The 14,479-nt window shown below is 46.8% G+C and overlaps 1 protein-coding gene across 3 annotated transcripts in view; it reads left to right on the forward strand.

Annotated features, from left to right (window-relative positions):
* Positions 1-14,479, forward strand: part of NME4 (NME/NM23 nucleoside diphosphate kinase 4) — a 96,317-nt gene that overhangs the window by 21,240 nt on the left and 60,598 nt on the right. For all 3 annotated transcript variants that reach the window (XM_069210350.1, XM_069210351.1, XM_069210349.1), the window contains exon 2: positions 10,337-10,467. In XM_069210350.1, the coding sequence (XP_069066451.1) occupies positions 10,337-10,467 (131 nt within the window). The remainder of the gene's footprint in view (positions 1-10,336; positions 10,468-14,479) is intronic.

Genomic DNA, 14,479 nt, shown 5'->3' on the forward strand with positions numbered 1-14,479 from the left:
ATTGCAATCCTCTGTCGTTATAATTCTGTCGGAGCCGGGCCGCCAGGGGCTCCATTGCCGCAGCAAAAAGAAGAGGAGACAACGGGCAACCCTGGCGAGTGCTGCGCGCAACCGGGAACGGAGCAGATACATTCCCATTGAGGCGCAATCTAGCAGTGGGCAATGTATACAGCAATTTAATCCAGCGGAGGAAGCGCGCACTAATTCCCACCCGACCCAACAGGGCAAACATATTGTTCCATGTTAAGGAGTCAAACGCTTTAGCTGCGTCCAGAAAAACAGCCGCCGCATTGTCATCTTTTTCTAGTGTTCCCGCCACCGCGAAGAAGGTGCGCAAATTGTGACCCGTAGACCTTCCCGGGACAAAACCCGACTGATCTGGGAGCACCAAACTAGGGAGAAGAGGCTGTAGCCTCGCCGCAATAATCTTCGCTAGGATTTTGTTGTCAATATTTATCATGGAAAGTGGGCGATACGAGTCGCACCGAGTCGGATCCTTTCCAGGCTTCAGGATTGTCACTATCAGTGCCTCCCGGAGCGAGGTCGGGAGCGACCCCGTCTCCAGGGCTTCTGCATAGACCTCCAATAGTCGAGGAGCTAATATATCCACATACTCTTTATAGAACGCAGAGGTTAGGCCATCCAATCCAGGAGACTTCTCTCCAGGTAGGCCACGAATGGCCGCAGTCACCTCCTCCACTGAAAATGGTTCATCTAAGTATTTCCTGTGCACCTCGTCAAACCATATTAACGCAATATCCTCAAAGGGCATCTGTGCGTCAGTCACACCAGTTTCCGTCGGAGCCGCATAGAGCCCAGCGTAGAATTCAGTAAACACCTGCATAATTCCTCCCGATCCATTCTCACCCCCTCCATCCATGACCTCAGAGACCTAGTCATTGGCCCAAGGTTTATGAAGTAAAGCTGCCAATGTACGTCCAGCCCTTTCGCCCTCCCCGTACTGACGCGCGCGAGCCTCCCTCCCGAGGAAGCAAATTTCCCTGAGAGAAACCTCCTCATACAGCGATATCGCTTGGCGGATCTCCGCAACAACTTCATTAGACCAGTTAAATTCTAGTCGTCTTTCCAGCTCAGCAAGCCGTAACTCAATTTCAGCCAACTCTCGTCTCAGGGTTTTAACTATACCGTGTTGTTTCGAGATACAAACCCCTCTGATAACAACTTTAAATGCCTCCCAAAGGGTTCCTGGGGACTTCCCTGATTCTCTGCAAAGTACATTTTAATCGCCTCCCGCAGTTCCTCACGGAAGGCCGGATCGCGAAGCGCCCCCCTAGGCAGCCGCCACATAATAGATCTACCAAGTTCAGTCGGTATCTCCAATTCCAGACACACCGGTGAGTAATCTGACAGCGTACGAGGAAGATGTTCAACCGCTCTAGTCCAGGCCAACATATCCCTGGAGCCCAACCAGCGGTCTATACGAGACCAGCTACCATGCACATAATTCAGACATGTACCCTCTCTCGCCACTCCATGCCGCTGCCGCCATAAGTCAACCAGTGCACCATCACGCATCACGGCCTCCAAGGCCTTAGCCGCCACAACATGTTGCATCCTGGCTTTACTCTCCCTATCCAACTTGGCATCAAGTAAGACATTAAAATCTCCCCCCCAAAGTATCGCACCCGGCCCCAACGACTCCACCAGGCGCCACAGCTCCAGGAAAAAACCTGGATCATCAACATTCGGCCCATACACAGCGACTAGGCGACACGCCTTGTCCAGTAACACACCACTCATCAGTACGTATCTGCCATTTGGATCCACCAGTACTTTTTTCGTTCGCCACTGCAGACCCTTGCGTACAAGGACTGCGGCTCCGCGGGAGTAACCTGAGTATGTTGAGCAATGCATCTCACCTACCCACCCGGATTTTAGTCTGTGTGTTGTGGACTTCACTAGGTGTGTCTCCTGAAGCATACATACATCAATTGCATGTCTCTTAACATATGCAGCCACAAGTCGAGCTTTCCTACTGTCGTTAAGCCCCCGCACATTCCAAGTCAAACATCTGATCCCAGATACTTCCTCACCTCTCGGCCCCATCCACAGTCAGCCAGTATTGCACGCAAAGGCCAATCCCCACCTGCCATAAAGTTTGCAAGGAAACAAATAGAACATTCATACATAAATGAAGAAACAGTACCCCACTAATATGTGAGAAGCCCACCACCCACTCAGGCCCCCCAATCGGACCCACCCAACTTGACCCCAAATCCCACTTCGAAAGCAAGAACAGTGAATAACAGGACTCATCCCAGGGGCTATGACCGGCCTATTATCTCTCCACCCAGGTGGCATCGGGAGAGAGGGCCCGTGGGCCAGTCGCCAATCACTAAGCCAAACGGGGCCAGGAAGGAGCAGCCGGCACACCCCGCGATTCCAACAATGGGTGTCAGGTCGATCGGAGCATGTTAGTCATTGTCACTTAAGGCAGCGCCGTCATTGCCACGGCCTCGGCGCTCTGCAGGTTCCCGCTCCCTCTGCAGTTGTCGAGCAAACTTGGTCGCTTGTTTTAAGTCCGTGAAGTAGTGCATCTTACCCTCATGGCGCACCCTCAGCCTGGCTCTGGGACTGCACACTGAGTGTATAGTCTGGAAAGAAATTTATTTCGGAGTTCTTATAGAGTGACGGACGTCTCTCCCTTGCCAGGCGGAGTACAGCGTCACGAGAATTTAACAGACGTGCAATAATTGGACGTGGGGGAGTCCCCAGGGGGGATCGGGGTCCCAAAGATCTGTGAACTCTTTCAACCACCAGCATCCGAGAGAGCTCACCGGCGAACAGCTGACAGCATCTGCTCAATGAAGTCTTCCATTCGCCCCATATCGGTCGCCTCCGGCAGTCCCACAATTCGAATATTATTGCGACGTGATCTTGATTCCAAGTCCTCGTTCTTGTTACGTATGACCTCAAGGATCCGATCCATACGTGAGATCCGATCCCTGTCACCCTGGCGTGCATCCTCTATCTCAGACGTACGTGACTCCAAGGCCTCAAGCCTGGTGTCGTGATCGTCTACGCGCGCCCTAATGCGATCAAGTTGTTCGGTGACATGATCCAGTTTGGTGTCAATGCCCGCCAGGCTGGCCTTAAGGTCTAAAAACATGGACTTCACCGATGCCTCAGGGCTAGCCCCTCCGTTCAGCTCCTCAAAGGGCTGGGAGCTGGCAGCAGCGTTCTTCCTCCCCCCCCCCCCCCTCCCCCCCTTCGAAGGTAAGTTTGGCCTGACATTGATCCGCCTTACCCATAGTTCCACCCTACTCCAACACCTCCGACCAGGTCCAGGTGAGTAAAGCCAAGCGAAGGAAGATCCGGACCTCAGAGACCTCTCAAGTTAGCGTGGGGCTCACGTGGGCTCCTGCACCAAGAGCAGGGATCGTCAAGCAACGGGGTCCCAGAGCATCAGCCTATCCTCGCAGGCCAAGTCAGCCCGCACTGTCCATCCGGGAGTCGCCACTCGTACACCCTCCTCGGGCCCCCGCGGTCACAGCCTTCACCGCTCTCCACCAAGCCTCACTTCACATCGCTGAATTGTCGGCCCGAGGGGCCCACCCGAATGTTCAGACAACTTTCCAGAACCAAGCAAGTGCAGTTACGAGCCCAGGGGGGCCCTTCGAGGTATTACCTCGACGGCTAGTCTCCTTAAGGGCCTCCTCCTCGCCCGTCTAAGCCGCCGGGCCCAGAGACCGCCTCGGGGCCCGTCGGAGCCTCCCCTGCACCAGCGTCAAGCTCGTTGTGGGGCCGCGACGCGACCACGTCGCCGAATGGCTCCCTGGCGCGGTCCCGCGCCCGATCTCCTACCTCCGGGAGCAGCCGCGGGCCTCAAGTCCGCCCGCCCGCTCTGCGCCCTGCGCAGCTCCACGCACGGTCGCACTCCCCAGAAGCCGCCGAGGCTTCCACTCTCGTTCGCCCGCACGAGCGCGGCCGTCAGCAGGCCCGCCCGCGTCCTTTTACCGCTGCTCCTGAGCCGCCGAAGGCAGCCCAGGGGTTTCTCTGAACCGGGCGCGCCAGGCTCACTCCCGCCAGCACCGTCGGATGTGGAAATTATCGGATAAACGGCCCGGGCCAGGCAGAGCCTCACTAAGTGGCGGCCATCTTGCCCGGCGGTCAGGCCACGCCCCCCGTCACAAGTGTAATGTTGGATGACCTTCTACCTTGGGCTTCATGCTTTAAGGCATGGCTTTTAGAAACAGCTCCACCAGTAACATAAACATGTAAAACAAGAGAAGTGCTGAGAAAATGTTCTCGACTGCAAAATGCACTGCCATTTGGTAATAAAAGCCTATGCGTAAGAACTGTCTGTGGATATTCAGGACATTGCAGGCTCCTGAGGATGTATGGTTTGACTTGGTCAGAAGCAACAGGGTAAGCAGTATTGAACAGAACCAATCACACCTCCATCATCGCCCAAATTCCGCCCAACAGAAAAATGTAAACTCATTTACAAGAGCGACATGCGGGTGTGGAAGGGGCGGGCGGCACGCAGAAGAGGGGTAGGCGGGGAATAATCATTAAAATACATAAAATAAAATAAAAACTCGCTCCATGCTGCTCCTCTCCTCCGTCTCGCTACAGGCACAGGCTCACAGCCTGCCCTGCGGCCAATCCTGACGCTGCTCAAAGCGGCATCAGGGTTGGCTCGGAGCGCTCAGCAGGGGCGCTCCCAGGCAGACTTGGCGCTTGTGCAGGCTCTCTCCAGCCCGGCCACCATGTGTTGCCGAGCTGGAGAGAGCACACTGCGCATGTATGTTTGGCTGGCCACACTGCTTGTCACCCCTGTGGCCCGCCCCTTTAAAAGAAAAGGATAATAAACAAAGTTTATTATAATTTTGCCGCTGCTGGAAGGAGAGCGCGACAGTCCGCCGCCGTAATGGAGAAGTCGCCCCTGCCCAGTTATGTGCACAAAGTTTTACCCTGACTATGCCGTTTCCACAGTTTTCCCCAGCAATCATCCCATAAATGTTAGTCTTTTGCATTAAACATGTTTATGTTAGCTCAATTTAAATAGTCCAGCCTCTGTATACGTTTTCATATTTCTTCATGCATCCTCTACCTTTTCATACTTTTCAGTATCCCCACAGTATTCTATTACCATTTTCTTTGTTTGGTGTTTAGGAAGAGATCCTGCCCCTCCTTTTTAACAATATTACGTTTAGCCACCATACATCCCATATGAACAAGTATTTTTTCTTAGCGTGTATGATCTGCAGCCTCTTATATTCCCAGTATTGATAATCAGGACAATAACTTCAAAGGTATTCCTGTTGCTGTGGCTAGTGATTTCTCCACTCCATCCCAAAACTTTTGTATAGGAGGGCAACTCCACAGTATATGAATAAATGAGCCTTCTTGGCCGCAGCCCGATAAACAACATGCATCCTTTGTCCAAATTATTTTACATAAAAGTGCCAGCATAATATACTCTATGTAATATTTTTAGCTGGGTCAATCTAAAGCTAGCTTTTATGGCCACTTTGATCAGAAATTCTAATGCTTCTCCCCAATCCTCCTCATCTAGGTCCCCTAGGTCTTGTAGCCATCTGTCCTGCAACTTCACCAATGGACATTTGTGTGTTTCGCGTTATTGTACCATACATCTGGGACACTAGCTTCTTCTCTATTAACCCAACAGGAAGCCTACTTTCCAGTGGGAAGTCTTTTTGATTTTCAGTATCAGGTGATATGGCATTTCTGAGTGTGTGGGATAACTGTCTATATTTAAGCTACTGTGTATATATTGGGCATCGTTGAGAAAGCCAATTCCTCCACCACTCCATTTCCGATCTTGGTTGTGCAACTATATTTTTATAAAAAATAAACTAGAATTGATAAGTTATTTAGAATGTTTGTTTTTTTAAGAATTTACAGCAATTAAAAAAAAAAAAATTGTAACTAATATACTCAGTTCTACTAAAATGAGACAGATTTGCATGGGTAGGTTGTACCAAGAGAAGATGTCTTTGAAAGCTCCTTCTAGTGAAAACAAAACCCCTGGCACAAGGAAGAGGAAGCTTGCTGGCAGTGAAAAGGTTAAGTCATGTATTTGACAGGGACAGGAATGTAATTTGTAATGGTGTCGGAGGTAATGAGGATCGAGATGGACATGATTAAAGCGTAGAAGTTCCTCAAGCAAGTGAATATCGAAAGGGAGCATATTTTACCAGAGGAGTACTCTTAAGAGGAGATGTCATGATATTAATAAAGTAACACAACACAGTACAGCTTGGTGGTCAGCATACAACATGGAAACACTTCCCATATAGAATCAAAACAAAGACTACCACATCCTTTCAACCATGCACCCTACACATTTTACAATGCTACCCGTGTAGGCAAGTGCTTTGGCATCCCACATAAGGTTTGGAAGCGCTATTAAAGTGGTACAATACAATATAGATTTTACAAACACTTTTTTTGTACATTCCTGGCTTCTTCAAAGCGTTTTTGTCAAAAGAATTTACTTTGAAAGAGGGCAATCTAGGGGCAGGATTAGCATTAAATGCACTACACTGGCAAATTGATTTATTCATGAAGGTTCGGTGGATTAGTTACGAACAGAAGTTGGAAATGTATAAGGTCGTGCCAATGGCCAGTATATGGGAGGCTGGGAATACTGTACCTGTTCCAGTCTTGTTCGCAACAAAGAAGGGGAAGCAAGGAGAGAGTATGGAGCCCTACCAGCTGCAAGCCTGCCTGCGAGTTTATGAAGAAGCGATGGTTACCGTGCTCTGCCCACCACTTTCTAGGCAAATATCAGTGATGGTGTTAGCCAAGCTGCTCCACGCAAATTGCAGTGTGTCTGCATCCATGTATATGACGGTCATTTAAATTTCTGAAAAAGGCTCATAGGTCATAACAATACAATGCGATCTGGGCCTCTAAATGAAGGACAAGCATGAAGCATAGTTTGTGGGAGCCCTGCTAGCCCAGTGGCTTGTGCCCTTCCCTCGGAAAAGTATGGGGTGCTTCCTTGAGGTGACTGGTGGGATAGAGTGGGGATGGTCAGTACCACAGGGGGCTTCTGAGAAAGGCCATAGTTTCATACCAACCAACTTGTTGACTCTCTAGCGAAGGCAAGTTGGGGACTGCAAAAAGTGATCCCAGTAAATTAGTGGAGTAAAAAACATTTAGTAGGGTGATGTAGGTTCTCAAGAGCATGGCAACTTAAATCGTTTGATACAATTTGGTTGTTAGTAGGGTAAAATAAATATTGTAAATAATGGTGAATTGAACCGTTTGGTGGTTTCTAGCATCTGGAGGTGGCAGTTTTTTTGAATTTCGACAAGGACTTTGTATACAACAATGTGAATGACATATTTATGACCTTAGTGGGTGATGACAGCACACAGAGATGGAGCAGGGCATAGTGCAGAGTGTGCATCGTTGGTTGTCCTTCCACAGTGTCTCCAGATGAGTGATGACACAAATGAGTGGAAAGCCGCACAGTGGCTAGTCTTGACCTCGCTGGCTGTGAGGAGCCATTTGACCATAGCACTGATCACTGTGGTGAATATGGTGAACCTGCCTATCAAGGGACCACCATAAAATGTTGTCAACATTGAGGCAGTTTGTGTGATGAAGAAAGTATTCAGGGGGTAATGAAATACAAAATAACTGACAATAATGTGCAGACTGTGTCTACGGAAAGGACAGTTGCCCTTTTTAGGGTCGAGCCTGCGTTGCATGCGCTCGTGCATGCGTATCGCAGCGAAACGCTTTTGTATTCAGAAAAGGGCTCGGAGCCCTGTCAACTTCACGTCAGTGTTTTTTATTGGTTCGTGGACTTGCCTAATAAAATGTGCTTGCTTTCATTAGTCGAAGGCAAGCATACGTTATGCCTTTTCCGGTGGCTAGCCCTCCTCAAGCGCATCGACCAAGTACAGAAAACATGCGAGGCTCGCTGTTTTCCATCGGGCTCGTGGACTTCTTTTTCTCTAATTTACGAGCGCGATCACGCTTGGCAGAAGTCGAGCGCTTTACATAGTTAATTTCACTTTTTCGGGTTGTGCACACAAATGCACTTTTGCCCGATAGGTGAAAAGTCGGGTTAGGAGTTTACAACGCGATCAGCTCTAACATGAGCAAACGCGAGACCCGTTGCATTGTAAATGCTTGTTTAAAATGCTAGTTATGAGAGGAGCTAGTGAACTGATCAGAAGGTGTTTATCCTAATGAATGTTGTGAATTAACTGTTACAAACGTCCTGAAACGTGATATCTTAAGTGTGAATGGCCCATGTGCATTGTTTGTTTAGAGAAATATTTTCATGGATTATCATAAAAATCTATTGCATGACCTCTGCATAATTTAAATATTGCCTTTCTACCTCCATTGTGTTGCTGTTTCTGTCTCGGGCACCATCCCCCTTTTCTCTCCAACCATGGATTACGTTAAAGACACACAGTTGTTTTCGTGCACTGATGGCAGCATACTCGCCATGTCAATATTCAGTGATAAGCTGAGATATGCAAGAGTAGTCTCTGTATATGTCCAGATTATGTTCAGAGGAGTGCATTGTGTTAAAAAGCACTGCATCAGGAGAGTAGGCAAGTGAGGAAACAATGCAAATTAGCGAAGTGGGAGGAATGCACGGGGTATGAAAGATTATATTGGAAAGTTGAGTACTTCTGTTACCTTTTTTCACACACGCTTAGCTTTTGTTTTATGGAATATTTTTGTGTATTTTTGCGATTTTTATGAGTAATACACTGACTGACTGACTGGCTGAATTGGATAGGTATTTGGCTATTCTTGAGTAGAAGGGAGGGAGAGCAAGTCCGAGAACTTGCTGTCAGTGTAAGATCACATCAGTGAAGGATGATTGAAAAGGTTGAGGAGCCATCCTGCTGCTTCAAATTTTGATAGTAAAATCGGTAATTATATTGTTGTATTGTTCCTGAAGAACGTAAAGGTAAGATTTAAGCACATGGAATACACATTGATATGGTCTATGCAGTCATACCTTACGGGCCATAGGATAACTGCCTAAAGGAAATGTACCAGTTCGTTCTCTAACTAAATTGTTATGCATGGATGACCCCAAAAAGGGTATAAAATGGTCCCATGGCAATGAGGGGGAGGGAGATTTGTGGGGATACCATGTCATATTCTGGCGGTGGGTGGGTGACCTTAATCAGCCTCTAGGGTTCTGAGCTGTGGCTTCTCAGAGCTGAAAGTTGCCTGAAGTTTGTAGATGCCATTGTCACAAGGATGGCAGAGTGGGTGGGAAGGCATGTGCAGCTTGCTGGGTACAGGTGGTCACGTAAGAGTTTGTACCCTGGTCTACGGATGCCCACTAATACTATATAAGAGATGGGCTGCAGAAGTCATTCTTCGGTCTTGACCCTTACCTGGGTGATGTTCCTGCTACTACATGATGTGAAACTCTTGTAGCAAATCAGAAAGGATTATAGAGATTCGAAATGGCGGTCTAACTGGCTTCCACAAGGAAATGAAGCATATAGGTGATTTGTAGACCTTTTTGATTTTACTAAAATGCTATGTATAGTATGCTTATAGGGACATTTTGTGATGCCTCTTAATCCGTTGGTCTGTTATTGTTTTATTCACAATTATCTTCTGCCCAGTACAGCATAGAGCACGGGGCAGTAGTCCAGCCCACTTCACCTGATAGCGAACTTCACTGTGAGTGATGCTGTTCTGTTCTTTTGTAAGGAGCACATCAGTACACAGGGTTCCCCTAAGGCTCATTTGCCAATTTGTGCTTTTTAATACCATAAAAATAGTTTTACATTTAGCCAAAGTTCTTTGTAATAAAAAAAAAAAAAAATTGTTACATTACAAAACAAGCACTGACAAAGACAAATTGCTGTATATATTGGCCTTTGCCAGTGCTTGTGTTACAAGTGTGTGTTTCAGTTTCATTCATGTTAGTAAGCAGTCTCGTAATGAATATACAAATGTTAGTGTCATAAGGGCAAAACCGTTAGTAGATGCGCTGACGCAAGCATCTTCATGTTAAAGCTCTTGCTTTGCTCAGTATGACCTGTGTGTATTGTACAGTAGAAAATCTCAACATTCCGAGTTTGTCCTCAAGGGAGGACACCGGCATTAAATTATAAATAGAGGGTTGGGGACAACCCCTTCGCTAGCACAAGTCTGGGAGCCACCGGGCTGAGCATTGAAACAGCCAAGTCCACCTTATAGGGTCTGGGTTTCTTCTAGAACGGCACTGAGACTCCACAACGGAGCTGGGTCCAGAGCTAGAATGGCTTCAGGGTTTCTGGGTCTTTTTCACAGCATGCAGCCATGCTCCCCTGGCCCTGACTTGGGTGTCTGCTCTCTCCTGCAGTTCTCCCCGGGATCCAGGAGAGGACGCTGATTGCGGTGAAGCCGGACGGGGTGCAGAGGAGGCTGGTCGGTGACATCATCTCTCGCTTCGAGAAGCGCGGCTTCAAGCTTGTGGGCTTGAAACTCCTGCAGGTAAGTGAGCACCCGCCTGGCATGACTGTATTTCATCTTCGGGTGAGAAGGCAAAATAACCAGGCCAAGCTTAAGAGTGTAAAAGGCCGCTTTATTGGACAGGTAAGCAGTTCTGAAACCTTTAAAACAATTTACAGTGTATAAACCCAGCCTCACTAATACAAAACCCAAACTAACACCCCACCCTTAAACCTGCCCCCCAAACCACACACATCCCAAGAGCATTCTTCCAGGCTTCAGTCTTCCCCATTCCCTTTCTTTCCTCCACTGACCTTCCCCGTGACTCCCCCATCGCTTCCCAGTGTCCCCTCTGTAAGCCCCCCAATCCTTCCTGCGCCTCCCAGAAAAACCCTGATAAGGAGTTATTTCCAACCTCCCCCAACCACCAAGGATGTGTACTATCACAGGTTATGTTGATCCAAAAAAAACAATAACTTTGGTTTGTAACCAGAAAAAAATGCCGTCCAGCAGGTAGACATCGCAAGAATGCCTTGTAAGTAAAACTAAGAGAAAACAGCTTTATTTGACCACAAAAGCTATTTTACCAGCACCACCTTTGAATAGCTAAAGCTGCCGTTAGTTTTTCTGTTATTTCAAGAAGATATAATTCTGTCCCCATGAATGAGAGATGTACCCATCTTGTCTGAAGAATTGGAAGTCCTCCTTCTTAATAAGCTCTAACCAGCCTAATCCTCTGTTTTAACAAAAGCGTGAACTCTCCCTGTTAACCTTGCGCCTGGCCCTCTCCACTGCTTTGTATTTTACTGCATCCCTCAAAACTCTTATAGGCACTAAAGCTGTTACCACTATTTTCGTCCCTGACCAACATTCCCCAATGATATCCAGATCCTACTTAATTTCTTTAATCAAGCCTAAACCTGACAATTGTACCAAATCATAGTCACCTAAATGCAAAATAAGTACATCAGGGCAAGATCTAACAGAAATCAGATCCGATAAACAAGGTAGCAATTGTCCCCATCTCATGCCCCCCCTTTCCCACCATTCAATTTTTACACCATCGCTTTTGAAACCCAAATTCCTTCCAAAAGGTTTGCGGTCAGCTTGCTTTGCAGCCCACTTAACGAAAGAGTGTCCAACTATCCAAACAGACAAAAAAGCCACAGCTGGGCCAGCTACGCCACCTGAAATAACAGAAAAATGTTAGGTATGCTTTACAATTTAAGTATCCTCAATCTCTCTAATGTACCGCAAACAGCAATCGGATGACCGTGACCCAGTGTTTTCACCTTTTTGATTGAAAAGCCAAGCTTTGCCACTTCGGATGCTGCACATATACGGAAAGCATGAGTGCCAAAACGAAATGGGTCCAAGCCAATGTGACAAAGCGCTTCCTCAGAATACCAATAGCTCAGATATTCTAAATGCACCAAAAACAGCCATGACATTGATAATTTAAACAAATTCTGTTCATATTGTGAAAAACATAAATTCTCTAAACATTTTAACAAACTTACCAACAATTTCATAGAGATAGGATCCCTTGTTAGCCTGCCTGTCTGCTTTTCTCTAGCCCATCCCTGCAACAATCTCCTACCCAACTCACCAGCTGAAGGCTCATACCCCCAGAAAAACTTAACATATAAACTCAGGCCGGCAAATTTACCAGCAATAGTTGTGGCCGAAATGTTTTATTCACATGTTCATTATGAATGTTAGCACATCATCCCTCCTTAACAAACAACCCTGAACATCTCGGTCCCTGTGAGTCGCACCTATATCCAAGAACTCCTCCCAAGCTCTTCTATAAGCCCTTCTTGTGCTCTCTGCTAGTGATTTCTCAGTCAAATCCAACATTCTCAATTTCCATAATCCCATACCTCCTGCGGGACCTGTGTTTTCTGCAATTCTGCTCCGGGCACCAAACCACGGAATTTCTGCCACTGTGAATGAGATAATGCGTCCGCTATGTTATTATTCACTCCTGGCACGTGCTTGGCTCTAAAGACGATATTAAACATCAGACAACCCAGTATAAATCTTTGCAGCAATTTTAAAAGATGCTTGTCCTTGACTCTCTGACCATTGACCAAATCCACTACTGTTTTGTTGTCAACGTAGAATGTAACTGTTTTATTCTCTAGGTCCTTCCCCCAGACTGGCAATGCTACCAATAAAGGAAGAAACTCCAAAAATGCAATGCTCCTTTTTTCTCTTAACCACTTTTCTGGCCTTTCTTCTGCGCACCATTTCACTCCCAGAAGACTCCAATGCCATTAGCAGCATCTGAAAAAAATCTGAACCATCCAATTGAAATCCACATCAGGGTACTACATGGTTAAGCAATTGAAATCCTTCAGAAATTTCAACCAAACCACAAAGTCTGTTCTCATAGCTGCTGCAATCCTGACCCTATGGTGCGGCAAGCTAACCCCAGACATAGAAAAACCAAGTCTCCTGCAGAATGCCCTTCCAGCTCTTACCAACTTGCAAGCGAAATTGAGAAGATCTAGGAGGCGTTGAGTTTGCTGTAACTGTAACTTGGGTGCTCTTATTGCTTCAACAAGGGTCTCAATAATCTCCCTGACTTTCTCCTGGGGGGAGCCTCGCCTCCATCTTCACAGTATCCAACTCAATTTCAAGGTACACCAGACAGTTACTCGGGCCCTCGGTTTTTCGGGTGCCAATAGTACACCACACGCTTTTGCCATTTCCTGAAATTGTGCCAATGAATCTGTACACTCTCGGCCCCCACTGGAACCCAAAAAAACAAAAAACTATTGTGTAATCTTTTTGTTTCTTGTGTTCGTGAACCACCACTGCAAAAAGGTACTGAAAGATTCCAACAAACTGCAAGAAATGGCAGGGCCCATTGGCAAAATCATATCGACGTATAACTGATTATCAAACTGGATTCCCAACAATGAAAAATCCAAAGGATGCACTGGTAACCCCGGAACGCTGACTTAATATCGCATTAGGCTAGTTCTGCAACTGGACCTACCATTTGAACTAGCTTGATAGCTACATCCACTGAGCCAAACTGAACTGCAACATCCTCCTTCACTATGTAATCATTAACTGATAGCCCTTCTGGCCAAGAAAGGTGATGAATCATATGAAACTCGTCCCTGTTCTTTTTTGGGACTACCCCCAAAGGAGATATCATCAAATCGGGTAAAGGCCATTGATTAAAGGGGCTTGCCGTTCTCCTTTTTGCCACCTCTTTGCCCAGCTTCTCTTTTATTATATGGTGATGATCCTTTACCGATTTCAAATAGTCTGCGAACCTCCGTACCCTTGGACCTTGGTAACCCAACCTGAAACCTTCTTTAAACCCCCATTCCAGTTTCACTTAATCTTCTTTGTTGGGGTAAAATTTCAACCAGTAACTCAAAACTTCCAACTTAATTGGAGTAAAAGCCGTTTTGTCCAGATAGACAGGATCCCCCCCCCCCACCACCACCTTGCCCTCCTGTAGCAAAACCACCTTGCTCCCTGAAACATTGCATGACTGCATGCCTGCCACCTGCCACCACATTTTAAGCATGCATGCTTGTATCTGCATGGGTTTCTTGGGCAATAAACCCTATAGAATCCCAAGCATGTACCTGAATTGACATTTTGTCCAAGTCCCCCCCAAGGTGGATTTCCCATAAAAAGGCTGGGGTTGAACTGCTAAACCACTCACTGTGTGCATCGTAGGTGGGGGCCTTTGTGGATACATATTGGACCCATGGTTTCTCGGGTAGAAGAACCATCCTTGCCCTAAGTTCTTCATCGTAGTGAAACCACGCAAAACCTCAAAATTCCGAATGAGCTTTCCTAATTGTGTAAATGTACTTAAAAATAGACACCAACCTATCAGGAAAATGTTCACGATAAACACTGGCAAATAGTAAAAAAGCTGATGTCCATGTATCTATTGTAGTTGGCAATCCAGGTCTTTCAGCCTATTCCAACGCTTCTTCTCTAGACCCTTCTTTGGATTATATATCCCTATGCAACAGTTTATATACATCCACAAAGTCCCCTTTCCATATTTTCTCTT

Source organism: Pleurodeles waltl, chromosome 10 (assembly GCF_031143425.1).
Source record: "Pleurodeles waltl isolate 20211129_DDA chromosome 10, aPleWal1.hap1.20221129, whole genome shotgun sequence".
NCBI classification, from domain to species: domain Eukaryota; kingdom Metazoa; phylum Chordata; class Amphibia; order Caudata; family Salamandridae; genus Pleurodeles; species Pleurodeles waltl.